The sequence below is a fragment of the Capra hircus genome, chromosome 8, assembly GCF_001704415.2.
Source record: "Capra hircus breed San Clemente chromosome 8, ASM170441v1, whole genome shotgun sequence".
NCBI classification, from domain to species: Eukaryota; Metazoa; Chordata; class Mammalia; order Artiodactyla; family Bovidae; genus Capra; species Capra hircus.
This window is the reverse complement of record NC_030815.1, coordinates 65,652,150-65,669,029: the sequence shown is the minus strand read 5'-3', so window position 1 is coordinate 65,669,029 and position 16,880 is coordinate 65,652,150. Positions and strand designations below refer to the sequence as shown.

General features: G+C 40.1%; 1 protein-coding gene across 1 annotated transcript in view; it reads right to left on the bottom strand.

The window, feature by feature from the left end:
- LOC102177239 (contactin-associated protein-like 3) overlaps positions 1-16,880 on the bottom strand; it is a 233,095-nt gene that overhangs the window by 77,405 nt on the left and 138,810 nt on the right. The window contains exons 9-10 of the mRNA XM_013966094.2: positions 13,300-13,446; positions 3,335-3,509 (exon numbers count right to left, since the gene is read on the bottom strand). Of these exons, the coding sequence (XP_013821548.2) occupies positions 3,335-3,509; positions 13,300-13,446 (322 nt within the window). The remainder of the gene's footprint in view (positions 1-3,334; positions 3,510-13,299; positions 13,447-16,880) is intronic.

Here is a 16,880-nt window from a genome sequence, read left to right as displayed (position 1 = left end):
CCGAACCCTGGGATCCAATCTGAGTCTCCTGCATTGCAGGCGGATTCTTTACCACTGAGCCACCAGGGAAGCCCTTATCCATAACTTGACAGTCAGAAAATTACAATAATAAAGAAATGGACAGTCAAGGGCAAAGTCGCCACGTATCTGGAGAGGTGGTATTTCAGATGGTGTTCTGCAGACCCTCTTGGGGCTGAAGAGGTGGCCTGACCCAAGCAGGGCCCATCCCCTTTGCCCCTCATTTGAACAAAGCGGCTTCTTGGCCTTTTTTTTTTTTTTTTCTTTGACAAGTTGAAACTCTCTAAAATCTTGCTCAAATAGATTCCATACTTTTTAATAGGATGAAGATGCCTCTTCTATGATAAAGCATATTATAGGGTTATCTAAAATTGTTTGGGTATAAGATTTTTTCAAAAACAAAATGTTTGAGTTTGTGGTAATTAATTTTCTATTAAATGTATTATTTATTAAAAAAACAAGAGGTATGTTTCACAATTTTGCATTTAGCATCTAGGTTAATGTTAGATCAAAAGCAGTGGAACTGGAAAAAGTGACCCCATCAACACAGTCCATGGCTGTGGATGGCAAATTCTTGAGCCTAAGAGGAACCTGCAAGGGGCTATGTAGCCTGAGTCACACCACGTGAAATCCTAATTTCCAAAACCCAAAGAGTGTAAGACACAATCTCTCCTCACTGCTATCCTTACCCCACAGCCCCGTCCCAAAGGACAGGGAATTCTTCCCTGTAAAGTGACATCAGAGCCACAGGAAGGCAGAGTATCATGAGGACAAGTCCTTGTGTGGCTCAGGAAAGTTTTCTAAGCACACCTTAGATTTCAAACATCTTTGCAGTATTTGCAGTGTGAGGAGGAATGCCACAATGAATTATTAATTCCTGTGCCTGATGGATAGAAGTTGTAAAACTAGCTGTGTTTTAATAATAAAGCTCAGCTTCACTTGAGCACATTAGGACTTGCTCAGGGCAGCAGAGCTGTGGGCTAGGTGGATGGCTGAGCACAGAGCACAGTGCACAGTGCCCAAAGACAGCCCAGGCGTGGGTGTCTGCTTTGCTGAGCTTTTAAGTGAATCTATTTCATGGTACATTGGACATGCAGTTAGTAGGTATGGACTAAAGGGCTGAGGAAAATGAACATTTTTAGTAATAAGAAGAATGGAGAATAAGGACATGTCTTTAGATGTTGAGCCATAAAAAATTACAATTAGTGACTATATAGGCCATCCAAAGTGCCAACAGCTATTTTTATACCCACTTACAAAGTTGCTATGAACCTGAATTTTATAGAAGATAGCTTGACACTACAGTAGTCTCCATAGATTAGTACATATATCTGAAAATCTTCTTAAAATGTGATGTGGAAAATGTTTCTATTTTCTATTTTGGTCACACACACATAAATATGTTTGTTTCCCTTTTTATTTTTGGACAAGAAATTTTTATGCACAAAGGGACCACCATTATGTGAGAAAAATATTGTGATTGCAACATATGCTGGGATGGAATTCTCCAGGGACTAAAATAACTTTCTTTGAGCTTCCTGACTGAAGTGACAACTCTGCCACTGCCTGTGAACTTGACCTCTCACCCTCTTGCCCTACTAAGTCATTCCCATGGGTGAGGGCAGCACTCTATGTCCAAAAGAACATTTCTAGCCCTCTCCCAAGACTCAAGATTCCAGAGATGACTGCAATTAAAACACAGATGATGCTATAGTTCTGTGCCAAATTTTTTAAATAATCTGAAAATTAGTATTAAGAGTTTTCTCTAAATTATTTAAATCATCTTTTCCACTACAAATGAATAGAATGTGAACATACGGCCATGGGCATTTGCATTAAAGCATCAAGCTCTTGTGAGTCAGAATTTCACATACTGGGAATTTGTGATCTTCTCATACATTGCTAAATTGAGCTGTAACTTGTAGTTAATTGGCAATGACAGGGAATGTTAAATTTGGATTAGATTTACTCCACAACGGACTCTGTGCAGTGTGAACTTTTGAAAAGTGCCCTGTGTGTGGATGTGTGGGGATGTCTGGGGTGTGCCCATTTGTTCAACACAAACTTAATGCACTGCTATTGCAGAGAAGTCAGACATACTAGGCACATATAAAAGGTGCATGTGTGATGATTAAGCCATCCCTTTTAGCCAAAATTACTTAAAAGCCTGATAGTAGGGCTAACAAATAACTTTGGTAAAGTTGCAATGCTTAGAAATTTTAATATGTTATTGTTTTAAAGCTGTGCTTTTAAAAGCTTTGCCTTTAAAAGCTTTGCCTTTATCTTCTCCAGTAAAGTGGTACTATGCTCAGTATGTGGCAACTGAATACTCTCCACTCTTTGCTGTGTTTACAACATCACTGTTGCTGCTGCTGCTGCTAAGTCACTTCAGTCGTGTCCGACTCTGTGTGACCCCATAGACGGCAGCCCAACAGGCTCCCCCGTCCATGGGATTCTCCAGGCAAGAACACTGGAATGGGTTGCCATTTCCTTCTCCAATGTATGAAAGTGAAAAGTGAAAGGGAAGTCACTCAATCGTGTCCATCACTAGAAATCCCTAAAGCTTCGATTTTTATCAAAGAAAGAGTTGCTTTTCATTTTTCCTATAGAATAGAGAATGTAAGGTGAATGCAGCTAACCACACAGAATTTTTATTTCTGGGTCCTCCATGATCTCTTAAGAATATTCTAATCTGTTCTCTGAAGTGTTAAAAATTTCTAAAGTATATAGTCATCAATAATTATAACAGCATCAGTAGTATTCTGTATGAATTAAGTAGCCTGGAGGCATATACAAGGAAAATTCATGACAGTGTGTATTCTAAAAAAGTATCATTGGAAAGAAACGATTACTTAAAGTTTTTCATTTTTGTTTTCTGTATGAATATAATTTTCCCCTATGGAATAGAATATTGGGAATGGAGAAAGGGCAAGAAGATGCTCTTTTTCACCAGTTTATTTGTTTCTAATCTACTATCAAAAATTGAAAACAGCAGGGGGTGGGATGAACTGAGAGAGTAGCATTGAAACATATACATTACCATATATAAAACATTAAGAGGTAGCCAGTGGGAATTTGCCATATGATGCAAGCAGCTCAAGCTGGTGCTCAACCTAGAGGGGTGGGATGGGGTGGGGGAAGGAGGGAGGTTCAAGAGGGAGGGGACACATGTATACTTATGGCTGGTTCACATTGTTGTATAGCAGAAACCAACACAACATTGTAAAACAAATACCATCCAATTAAACATTAAAACAAACAAACAAACAAACAAAAAGCACCCTGAAAACAGGCATGCTGACGTGAGATTGCCTACCTATCTGTGAGGCCACAGGTGTCTATCTGGAGGTCACGGAAACTCCCTAGAGCCCCCTGCTGTACGGAGATGGGATCCACTGCTTCGTCGCCAATGGAAATTAGCCTCAGGCAGCCCTGAAATCCACCCAGGGAATTAGAACATCCAGGGTGAGAGCTGTTGTTGTCAGGACAGCCTGAATGAACGCGGAGACAGAGGAGAGAAAAAAAGAACAGTTTTATGAAAAAATATTGTACAGTATTTCTCATTAGCAAAAATTGTTATCTCCGTTTGCTAGTAGATACCTGAAGCAAGAAAAGCTATGGCAAACCTAGACAGCATATTAAAAAGCAGACACATCACTTTGCCAGCAAAGGTCCATTTAGTCAAAGCTATGGTTTGTCCAGTAGTCATGTACAGATGTGAGAGCTGGACCATAAAAAAGGCCAAGAGCCGAAGAACTGGTGCTTTCAAACTGCTGGAGAAGACTCTTAAGAGTTCCTTGGACAGCAAGAAGATCAAACCAGTCAATCCTAGAGGATATCAACCCTGAATATTCATTGGAAGGACTGACACTGAAGCACTCATACTTAGACCACTTGATTTGAAGAGCTGACTTATTGGAAAAGATCCTGATTCTGGGAAAGACTGAGGGCAAGAAGAGAGGGGGGCAACAGAGGATGAGATGGTTGGATGGTATCACCGACTCAATGTACACGAGTTTGAGCAAACTCTGGGAAATAGTGAAGGACAGGGAAGCCTAGCATGCTGGAATCTATGGGGTCCCAAAGAGTCGGACATGATTTAGTTACTGAACAATACCATTTGAGAAGGTCACATCACACATGGATAGGGTGGTGGAGAGCTGACGAGAACAAAATGTGTTGGTATTGGTAAACTGTAAAAATAATGACTAAAGCCAGGCTTACAGAGAGATGAGAGGAAGGGAAGATGTGAAATCTGACAAATAGAGTTACTGCACTTTTAATTTAAGCAGTCTGATTTCTTTTTTGAAAGCACGTTTAAGACATCACTCCTTTTAGCATGATGTTAAACTAGATGAACTAAAGGCGAGAGCAGAATCAGGAAAAAAAAATTATAGGCATAAGAGGACTTAATAAATTTCAAATGCTTGGAAAGAATCTTAAATTGAGAATTGACCTGGATACCCTCCATTCATCTAAATATTGTTAAATATCCACATGTGTGAATTCACAGGCATATTTTAAAACACTTTTGATAATAACTGGTCTAATAGCAATTTATACTTACTTTTCTTTTTTTAATTAGGCATTTTAGTCAAATATATTTCAACATGAATACACAAACAAATTAACAATATCTCATAACCATACAGCATTGTGAATAATGGAGAAAACAAGCAGCACAATGTTCTATGGAAAAAAAGAAATAACCTTTGATTAATTTCAATAATGAGTCAAATTTACAAATTCTGTTACAGCCATTAATTGGTTTGCTGTACAGTTACCAACCACAATTCCTACAGAGTAGTTCTGTTTTATCCTCCTGGGTCTCCCAAGCGATAATGTTCTTAGGATGATTATGAACAAGGACAAGACTTTAAAATCAAAATCAAAGCAAGTGGGGTCCAGAGCCGCTTTCTTTTCCTCTTGTAGGGCCAGCAGGGTTCTGAGTGTCCTCTCACCCTCCCCTAAATTGTCTCCTAAAGAAATCACAAGTTCTTAGATTTGCCTACTGCAAGACTGCCAATGTAGGAGAGGATGGAGAAAGTTAGGCTAAGAGGATGCTGTCACCATGAAATGCTTCTGTAAAAGGCAACAATTTGGAGAAACCTGCTGTACAGAGTCCAGATCCCATTACTCCCCTCTATTCAAGACTGAGGCCCTCCCTAGGAACAGCTAGGCTTCAGACAGCTAGCTCTCATAAGGCTGTGTCTGTCCTCAGGAACAACAGTGCCCGAGGATGCAATGGAGTGATGCAACACAGTGGCTGCACACCAGTTTTTTCAACTGGGACCTCCTTAAAGTGCATGCCTGTTTCAGAGAACCCCTTGGGGTCTTCAGAGGCTTCTGCTGCAACTGCACTGCAGTTCAACTTGTCTCTCTGCCCATCACAGCTACTCGTTCAACCTTCCAGGTGTTGTTGCAAAGAATTACCCCTACTAACCCACCCACACCAGAGAAGGCAATGGCACCCCACTCCAGTACTCTTGCCTGGAAAATCTCATGGGTGGAAGAGCCTGGTAGGCTGCAGTCCATGGGGTCGCGAAGAGTCAGACACGACTGAGCGCCCTCACTTTCACTTTTCACTTTCATGCGTTGGAGAAGGAAATGGCAACCCATTCCAGTGTTCTTGCCTGGAGAATCCCAGGGACCGGGGAGCCTGGTGGGCTGCCGTCTCTGGGGTCGCACAGAGTCGGACACGACTGAAGCGACTTAGCAGCAGCAGTAGCCGCAACCCACCCACACGCAAAACTCCCATGCAGAGGCAGCTTCCTACAGAATGAAAGCTACAACTCTACATAGGAAAAAAGCGCAAAGTGTTTACTGAATTGAACACTTTATTTTCATCTGCAAATATGAAACAAGGACAATATTCTAAATGATTAACATTGTAACAATTACCAAAAACTGTCAAGCAAATCTTATGCTTGACATGAAATTTCCCTATTTATTCTTTGCCTTACAATGTTTCATTTATATCATTTATGGAACTATTTTAACTATTTTGCTTTGTATTTTCCAATAACTTTAATATTCAGAAATTCTTATGTTAATATTTACAGTTTGGGGTTATTTTATAAGATTCTTATTTTTTAAATCAAAGGGAATAATTAATTTTATAAAGTAAAGATTTTTCTCATTGTACTTATGTGTTTTTCATTCATCTCTCTTTGTACTTGTGTCTTGAAATTGCTGGTGTACTTTCAAAGAGCAAGAACTGAAGACAGAGCCTCTTCTTGTTCCTGCATAATGGATGCTAGCTTTCTGCCTAAGAATTTTCATAAAATACACACAGTTTTTCTATACTTTTCTTTCAGTGACTGAGGCTTTAATGGTTTGTATTTCTGACAAATAGAATTCAAAACAAACCAAGGACTGCATCAGGTTGAAACCATTAAAGGCACAATGAAACCTCAGAAATTAACTTCAAAGGGACTTTGACATTTCAATTTTAACATTATATCATAAAGAAGTGTTTAACTCTGCAGCTTTCCTTTACCATTTTCTTGTCTTATGTGAAAACACACACATTTTCATTTATAAGGGGATTTCTGAAGGATTGGATATATTTGGAAGAAACTTGGTATATGTTTATATGCTATATGCTGAGCTGTGTGCTGTGCTAAGTCGCTTCAGTCATGTCCAACTCTTTGCGACCCCACGGGCCATAGCCTGCCAGGATCCTCTGTCTGTGGGATTCTCCAGGCAAGAATATTGAAGTGGGCTGCCATGCCCTCCTCCAGGGGATCTTCCTGATCCAGGAATCGAACTCATGTCTCTTACAACTCCTACACTGGCAGACAGGTTCTTTACTGCTAAGCCACCTAGGAAGCCCTTGCATCTTCTAGGTGACTTCTACTTACTGCACTTAGTAACCAAGACTGTTAGGATAAAACATAGGAAACATGAAGTCAATAAACAATTTTGTGAAATCCCTGTTAATCCTTTTCTGTTTTCTTCCTTTTCTCCAGATCGCCATCCTCAAACTCATCCAGAACACATCACAGTATCTAACTATACCTGTTAGGACAAAGAAAAACCATATCCAGTAGTTACAAGGAAAACTTTCTGAAAGTGAAACTTCAGAGAAGGAAAGGTCAAACCATTGAGTGTTCTATTCTCCAGGTATGATATAAAAGTCAAGAAGTAAGGGTACCACAGCCCAAGAGAAGCTTGGGGCAGGAGACATTTTTCCATACAGATGGTTGCCCCAAAGCCCTAGTGGGCCATTCATCAATGACCTGATTTGGGATGGACAGTGAAGTGGACAATGAGTAGTTACTGCTAAATTAATGAAAGATATCCATCACAACTGAGGGACTCAGAAGTTTAAGTACCTCTGAGGATGTCAGATAAATTGTCATTTATGTCAATACACCAGAATGGGTCCTCAGATGAGACTTCATTAGACTTGTCATAGGCTCACTGGCCTGTTAACGTTTTACAGAAGGACACTCAGGGGATTTTGAACATAACTTAATATTCCCCAACTCCGTACTGCAAGTATGCTATTGAGCAGTACAAAGATTCAATAGAAGGGAATTTATTAAAGCTTTACTTTCCACTACCGCTAATAGCAGGCACCAAAAATTTATGTACAATGAACTATTAGTGAAACTGCTGTTGGAGGAAAATTACAAAAAAAGTTCAGACTAAGAAAAGGCAAAAAGGAAAAAGGGATAGCTTGTGACTTCCCTGGTGGCCCAGTGATTAAAAATTCGACTCCCAGTGCAGGGGATGTGGGTTCGATCTCTGGCCAGAGAACTAAGATCCCACATGCAGCGGGGCAACTAAGCCTGTGTGCCACAGCTAGAGAAAGTCTGGATGCCTCAACAAAGACCCAGCACAGCCCCGAAAAGACACCCAGCAGGGTGTATAAAATTTTAAAAAGTGATACCTAGGTCACAGAACTCTGATGGGACTTTTAGAAATATTGTTATTTTATAGATGACCCTTTTTATTGTAAGATAGTGTGCTCTGAGATTGCCAGGCCAAAGATGGAATAGATTTTCAGGTGGCCAGAGAGCCTTGGTTTAGGCTGTGGTCCTGCAATAATTACTGAAATCACCTCTTTCATTGCTAAAGTGTCCTGAAATTATATGGTCACCCTAACTATAAGGAGGAGAGCTGGCTAAAACTCAACATTTCAAAAACTAAGATCATGGCATCTAGTCCCATCCCTTAATAGTAACTAGATGGGGAAAAACTGGAAACAGTGACAGATTTTATTAATTTTATTTTCTTGGGTACCAAAATCACTGTGGACAGTGACTACAGCCATGAAATTAAAAGATGCTTGCTCCTTGGAAGAAAAGCTATGACAAGGCAATACAGTGTATTACAAAGCAGAGACATCACTTTGCTGACAAAGGTCCATATAGTTAAAGCTATGATTTTCCCAGTAGTCATATATGGATGTTAGAGTTGGACCATAAAGAAGTCTGAACCCCAAAGAATTGATGCCTTTAAATTGTAGTGCAGGAGAAGACTCTTGAGAGTCCCTTGGATAGCAGGAGACCAAACTGGTCAATCCTAAAGGAAATCAACCTTGAATATTCATTGGGAAGACTCACGTTGAAGTTCCAATACTCTGGCCACCTGATACGAAGAGTCAACTGATCCGAAAAGACCCTGCTGCAGGGAAAGACTGAGGGCAGGGAGAGAAGGGGACAAAGAGGACAAGATGGTTGGGTGGCATCACCAAATTAATGGACATGAGTTTGAGCAAGCTCTGGGAGATAATAGAGGACAGGGAAGCCTAGCATGTTGCAGTCCAAGAGGTTGCAAAGAGTCGGACATGACTTAGTAACTGAACAACACAAAAAATGTTGATGTTTGGCTGAAACTGACACAATACTATAAAGCAATTATCCTTCAATTAAAAAAAAAAAAGAAACTGTAATAGCAAGCCATACTAGTCTGCTTTCATGGGGAAGCATCACAACAAAATTCGACTGATCATATAATGATAATTGGAAACTTGCAGTTGACTGTCCATCAGGAAAAACAGTAATGGGAAGGAAACCTGGTAAGGAGTATTTCAGAACAGGGAGTATTGTTTTCCTTGAAAAGTCAAATATCATTAACTGGTTTTCACCTAGATGACCCAGGAACACTGGCTTTATTAGTCCCAATATTGCTACAGAGCATAGATTGGATGAACTTCACTTCTTTGTCAACATCATACATACTCTGGTACTGACAGACACTGAGCAAGAAGATAAGTGAGTGAAGTGAGTGAAGTCGCTCAGTCGTGTCCGACTCTTTGCGACCCCATGGACTGTAGCCCACCAGGCTCCTCCATCCATGGGATTCTCCAGGCAAGAACACTGGAGTGGGTTGCCATTTCCTTCTTCAGGGGATCTTCCCAACCCAGGGATCGAACCCGGGTCTCCCAGGTTGTAGACAGACGCTTTACCGTCTGAGCCACCAGGGAAGTAAGTAAACAGATACTGACAGAAGCTACCCTTTGGACATTAGAGTTTTCAGGAGTAGAGCTCAAGCTGTAGCTGATCTACCCTACTTTACCCAGAACAGCATTGGAAAGTCCAACATGTCATGGAGACAAATATGGAAACCTTGAGCAAAGGTTCTACATGTGCATAAAAATTGTGAACATAATAAATCTACTGAGAATCAGAACTCCATGCTCATTGGTCCTAGACCTGCCTCTCCTGGTTTTCCTTGAGTAAAAATAGTATCTATCTTTTTATTTAACATCAGTAAATTAGTCCATTTTGGTTTTACTTATTTGTTTTAATCTGGCAAAGGCTTGGCTTGAATTTTAAAAGCAATATATAGTCTTTCTCTAGGAAAAAAGATGCTGTTATGTTGATGTAAGATATATACAGTTGACTGGCTTCATTTGAATCAGTGTCTGAAACTGTTCTGTAAGAATCAACTAGATATTTATAGCTATGCTTATAGAGGCTACTCTAAATTTATACACTAGTTAGGAAGAAAGTGCTGTGATTGCAAGTTCTATTTTTGCCACTCAGTGCCAACACAGAATTACATTAAAAAAATAGGAAAGTGGTAATGAAGAAGAGTCATTATATCATCTCGTGGGATGTTTAAACTTCGCAATTCCACTCATCTTAGGGACACTGTTTCTTTTCGGAAACCATATTAACAAGACAGGTCTCTGTATATCAACACAATTTTATGAAAATACATAAGAAAGGTTTATTACACCTTTTTCAACACATTTCCTCTAGCTCTCTAGGATCCTTAAATAGATAGTAATGAAGCCAAAGGCCAGGTGTATGCGCACAACCAGTGTGACAGCTGTGGGTTCCTGAGCATTCATTCATTCATCCTAACCATTGAAGCATGCCACTGAACCCCCAGTACTGAGTGTTGTTTCACTAAATTAACTGCACTTATTAGGAGTCAGATAGTTTATGCATAAGAAAAAACTTAAAAATCACTGGCAAGATGTCTCTTAGCAGCTACGTTAATATTTACAGCATTTTTAAAACAAAAATGGGCACAATCAAAATGTCCATCAACATAAAATGGTAAAAGGGAAGAGTAAAATATGGTACAATATGCATCAAAAAGCCACACATCCATGAAGATTAATTAAATGCAGCTATTCATAGCCACATGGATAGATTTCAAAAACTAATGTAGAACAGAAAAAGCAAGTCACAGAAGAATGAATCCAGGTTTATCCTCTTCAAAAAGTTAACAGCGTGGCAACACAAGACAATTTATTGTTTAAAGTTACCTACATAGATGATAGATTATTAAAAAAGCAATATACAAAGACTGGCTTTAAAAAAGCAGGGTAATACTTAACTAGGGGAATGAAAGTCTAGAGGAGCAACAGAAGCCTCAAGTGTTGTATGGCTAATTTTGTAGACAAGAGGATGCACCCATATATATTCTTTTTATGAAATATTATAGTCTTTTTAAAGTGTGTGCATATGATCTATTTCACAGTAACAACTGACTCATGTTGCATCAGTATGTAAATATTTATGGGAAAGTACCTACTCTAGCCGTGCATTCTGAGTATGCAGTATGTTCAATATGATGGATGATTTGGAAAGTATTTTTCTTTTACTTTTTAATACAAAATGTTAAAGGTATTTTACTTTGTGTCATTAAACAGTAGACACAGATTGTTCTTTCTGTATCTGTCAGTGCTTCAAAATATTTTATCTTTTAAATTAAAGTTCTTGGATAAATTCTTTCTTTAGCTTTGAAGGAATTTGTTCCTCTCCTGAACTATAAAACCCATCATTTAAGTGTAAAGGTTTGAAAGAGTATCTGGGTCAGAAATGCATCACATTTAGCAAACAAGAAAAGCAAGCAATCCTAACTTTTAAAGCTGCTGGCACAATTCCACCTTTCCCCATGAAGTTTGCTTTAGGGGACTTCAAAGATTAAACAACCCAATTCACGGTTGATGTACTTATTGTCAATTCTCAAGGGAGAATTTTATACTTTCTTGTTGAGCTATCAGCTATCTCCACCAACTTATTTTCGAAAAAAATAAAAAGTATAAAATGCAAAACAGCAATAATGTCAGAGAGGGCGTCAAGCCAAGATTAAGAATAAGTCTTACTATTGACAGTTCTAAGCTTCCAGTGGCTGAGGATTTTGCACTTGAATGCTCCAGGGATGGAGATTTATTACCCTCAGAAGTTCCCCCTTCCTGGTGGAAAAGATCCTGGATGGACTCAATCAAGTTTCACTAAGCAGGCAAAACACCCACTGACTACATCCAGGGGAGATGGACTGGGGATGTCTTGGTAAAATCCATCACTAAGCAATGAGTGACATGTTAATGGGCTTCTCCTGTGGCTCAGCAGTAAAGAATCCATCTGCAGCTCAGGAGGTGCAGGAAACACAGTTCAATCCTTGGGTCAGGAAGATCCCCTGGAGGAGGGCATGGCAACCCACTACAGTACTCTTGTCTGGGAAATCCCATGGACAGAGGATCCTGGGGGGTAGAGTCCATGAGGTTGCAAAGAGTTGGATACGACTGAACATGCATGCATGACATGTTAACAGCCATTGAATTAATCTCTTCCTCTGTTGTATATAATTATGCCCTTCTGTATTAGGCAGCGGGACTAGACATCTTTTAAAAAAATATTTATTTACTTATTTATTTTTGGCTGTGCTGGGTCTTCATTGCAGCACATGGGTTTTGCTAGTTGCAGTGAGCAGGGGCTGCCTTCTAGTTGTGGCTGCAGGCTTTTCATTGGGGTGGCTTCTCTGGTTGGGGAGCATGGGCCCTAAGGCCTTGGGCTTCAGCAGTTGTGGTGCATGGGCTTAGCTGCCTTAGCATGTGGAACCTTCCCATTCCAGGGATTAAACCTGTGTCCCCTGCACTGGCAGAATCCCAAACACTGGACCACCAGGGAAGTCCAAGTTTCTTAAATTTTAAAATGCAGCAGACCTCCTGGGGATCTTGGTGAAATGCAGATTCTGGTTCAGGAAGTCCGGATGGCACATCTGCATTTTTAAGAGCTTCTGGGTGATGCTGATACTGTTGGTCCATGGACCACACTTTGAGTAGCCAGGCCCCGGGCAGAAAAGAACCCAATAGAAGAACACCCTCATGCAGTAAAAAACCTGGCACATAAAAGCTGAAGGAAAGATTATAAGCGTCATTTGGCATTAGGAAAATTCCTGAAGGTAAGGTATTAAAGGTAAGAAATAGAGAGCAATGACCCTCAGTATTGTCTTCACATAGGATCACCAGAGAGTATTCAAAAACCTGTTGTTCAAGTCAGGCTTCCTTAGTAGCTCAGGTCATAAAGAATTCTCCTGCAATGCAGCAGACCCTAGTTCAATTCCTTGGTCAAGAAGTTCCCCTGGAGAAGGGATAGGCTACCCACTCCAGTATTCTTGGGCTTCCCTAGTGGCTCAGACCACATTGTAGGTAAAGAATCCACCTGAGCAACTAAGCATAAGCACATGGCATGGAACCAGTTAAATTAGAATTTCTGGGGATGCAGCCAGGCATCAGCATTTTGAATCCTTCCAGGTGATTGCAATGTGCAACCGTAGTTAAAATCAAATGCCAAATTTAAAACCAGCCTTATGATGTGCACTTTTAAACAAGGCCATCTATCTGACTTCTATTTTTAGACCACAATTTATCATCTCTGATCACTCGACATTCTCAATGACTATAACTAAAAGAGAAAAATCATTCTTCACTATTAATATTCGTGTAAAAATATGAATTGCCTTAGAAGGCAGGACCATAAAAGGTAAAGATGGTTTGACTGCCAATGCAGCCCAGTTCCTTTCACTTACCCCCCAAATAGTAGGTGTCGCCTGACTCAATCTGCCCACGCAAGGAATGAGCCATGGAGGCTGCCTCACCATCCACCATCATACTCAGGTGATTCCCTCTTGCAGATAAGGACACAGAATGCCACTGCCCATCATTTAGTCCAGAGCCTGGAAGTAAACAAAATGGGTTAAAATAAATTCCTATAAACCTTGTTAATACCTCAACAGAGCAAGTACTTGAAAAGAATATGATGCATGCCTTGGGCCACCTTCCACAGACCACCAAGAACTCACCTGAAGCCCACCTAGGTCACTTAGTTGGTTGACCAATGAAGAATGCACCACAGGGGACACAGAGAGACAGAGAGAGGTGAAGGATAGATGTGGACTTGTCTGGGGGCTTCTAAGCAGGCAATTAGTTTATGTGGTATGTTGGTCATGCTTATCTAGAAGAAGGTGCTACCCATGTCAGCTGGAAGAGGGTCTTGTTGAGTAAATTTTGTGGTTGCAGAGGATCCTTATGTCTGATCCATCAGTCATGGGCTGGCCTGTCTGGTATTTGTTTACGTAATAACAAAAATGATTATGTTCAGTTAGGATTACTATGGCCTCTATGCACAGTGCCAGGGATATACTTCACTTTCTCATCATTCAGTTTAGTCAAAAAGGTGCAAATATTAAAAAAAAAAAAAAGCAGGGGGTGGGGCAAAGAAAGAAATCAGAATGAAGGGGTAAAGTGAAAATAAGAGTGGATCACTCATCCTGCTTTGAAAACCACAGCATTGCTTTGTTTCAGTCCTAGGGCCTTAAGAATAACATTTCTATGAATGACCCTGAACAACCATGAAATCATAAAGTATTTCCAACTACATGGCATTGGACATATTTTAGCCTCACCTAGCCCACTGATAGTTTGTGATGGTGAGAAGTACAGGTAGTTTCCAAAAATGCAAGTTATAAAAATAAAAACTTATTCTCACTTTCATATATTGTCATTATCTACAATATTCTTGGCAGACTATTTAAAAAAATACATTCTGACAGTCTTTAAAAATAACAATTTAAGTATTAATACAACATGAAAATTCATAGAATAGAATAAAAGTTTATAAAAGCATTGCATTAAAGTGTGTCTGTACATATTCAAACATTGGATAAAGATGGAAAAGAGTGGCAAGAAATATTCTTAAATATTAACCTTCATTTTTGGTTGAGGGAATTGTTTTTCATTTTACGTCATTTTTACATTTTCTGTTTTTCTTTCCAAATAAGATACAATGTATTCCAGCTATCATCACACCACATGCAGGCATGCTCAGTCATGCTTGTGTTCAACTCTTTTTCCCCCATGAACTGCAGCCTTCCAGGATCCTCTGTCCATGGGATTTTCCAGGCAAGAATATTAGAGTGGATTGCCCACTCCAGGGGATCTTCCTGACCCAGGGATCGAACCCGTGTCTCCTGCATTGGCAGATGGATTCTTTACCACTGAGCCACCTGGGAAGCCTATCAATTTTTAAAACTACTATTAATTCCTTCAAAGCAGTCATTGTCTCTTGAATCTATGAGATGAAATATCTATATTTTCTTCAAGTGATGGAGCTGGAATGATAAATTAGTTGAATCACTGACTGCCCACCAACTGTGCATGACTCTAACATCTACTACAGACCAACTTGTAGGGTCTTCTATTGAATGAAAACCCGGTGCTGTGTCATGCAAATACATCAATAAGCCTTAGGTGTCCCAGTACACTCACCCACACAGTGTGTGTGTGTGTTAGCTTCTACTAGGTTATCTTGTGGAACATAAACAACAGCAAAGTTTCAATGAGTAACAACGAGGGTTTGTTACTTGATCTGGCCCTAGGCCATCTGGCTCTCTATCCTTTGTGCTCTAGGCATTCATTCAAGCAGCACCAAGGCTAATACACAGGCCTACTCCCTGTCTTTCTGCAGAGAGAAAACAGCATTTGGCAGAATCTTGCTACGGTGTTGGCAGCTTCTACTCAGATGTGGCACAGGCCCCTTCTGCTCATATGCCAGTGGCCAAAATGAGTTATTTCGCCAACAGCAAGGGATTTGTCCTCTCCACAGGAGGTCACTGCAGCTTGCTCAGCAGGTCCCAGACATGAATGTTTCAATTGAGGGGGTGGGGGCAGGAATAATTGGAATCTTTAGAACTGTCTTGGTCAACAAGGAAGAGGGTCATTAAAAAAAAAAAATCAACTTTCATTCATTGAAAAGCAACAGTGAGATGACTGCTTGATTTTTTTGACACCATGCTCAAGAAAAAGAAATGCAAAAAGGCAAAATAGTTTGGATACGAGGCCTTACAAAGGAAGAGAAAAGAGAAGCTAAAGGCAAAGGAGAAAAGGAAAGATATACCCATTTGAATGCAGAGTTCCAAAGAATAGCAAGGAGAGATAAGAAAGCCTTCCTCTCAATTAATGCAAAGAAATAGAGAAAAACAATAGAATGGGAAAGACTAGAGATCTCTTCAAGAAAATGAGAGATACCAAGGCAACATTTCATGCAAAGATGAGCACAATAAAGGACAGAAATGGTATGGACCTAACAGAAGCAGAAGATACTGAGAAGAGGTGGCAAGAATACACAGAAGAACTGTAAAAAAAGATCTTCATGACCCAGATAATCATGATGGTGTGATCACTCACCTAGAGCCAGACATCCTGGAATGCGACGTCAAGTGGGCCTTAGGAAGCATCACTATCAACAAAGCTAGTGGAAGTGATGGAATTCCAGTAGAGCTATTTCATTTACTGAACGATGATGCTGTGAAAGTGCTGCACTCAATATGCCAGCAAATTTGGAAAACTCAGCAGTGGCCACAGGACTGGGAAAGGTCAGTTTCCATTTCAATCCCAAAGAAAGGCAATGCCAAAGAATGCTCAAATTACTGCACAATTGCACTCATCTCACACACTAGCAAAGTAATGCTCAAAATTCTCCAAGCCAAGCTTCAACAGCATGTGGACCATGAACTTCCAGATGTTCAAGCTGGATTTTAAAAAGGCAGAGGAACCAGAGATCAGATTGCCAACATCTGCTGGGTCATTGAAAAAGCAAGAGAGTTCCAGAAAAACATCTACTTGTGCTTTACTGACTATGCCAAAGCCTTTGACTATGTGAATCACAACTGTGAAAAATTCTTAAAGAGATAGGAATACCAGACCACCTGACCTGCCTCTTGAGAAATCTGTATGCAGTTCAGGAAGCAACAATTAGAACTGGACATGGAACAACAGACTGCTTCCAAATCAGGAAAGGAGTACGTCAAAGCTGTATATTGTCACCCTGCTTATTTAACTTATATGCAGAGAACATCACGCAAAATGCCAGGCTGGAAGAAGCACAAGCTGGAATCAAGATTGCAGGAGAAATATCAATAACCTCAGATATGCAGATGACACCACCCTTATGACAAAAAGTGAAGAAGAACTAAAGTGCCTCTTGATGAAAGTGAAAGAGAGAGTGAAAAACTTGGCTTAAAACTCAAGATTCAGAAAACTAAGATCATGGCATCCAGTCCCATCACTTCATGGCAAATAGATGGGGAAACAATGGAAACAGTGACAGACT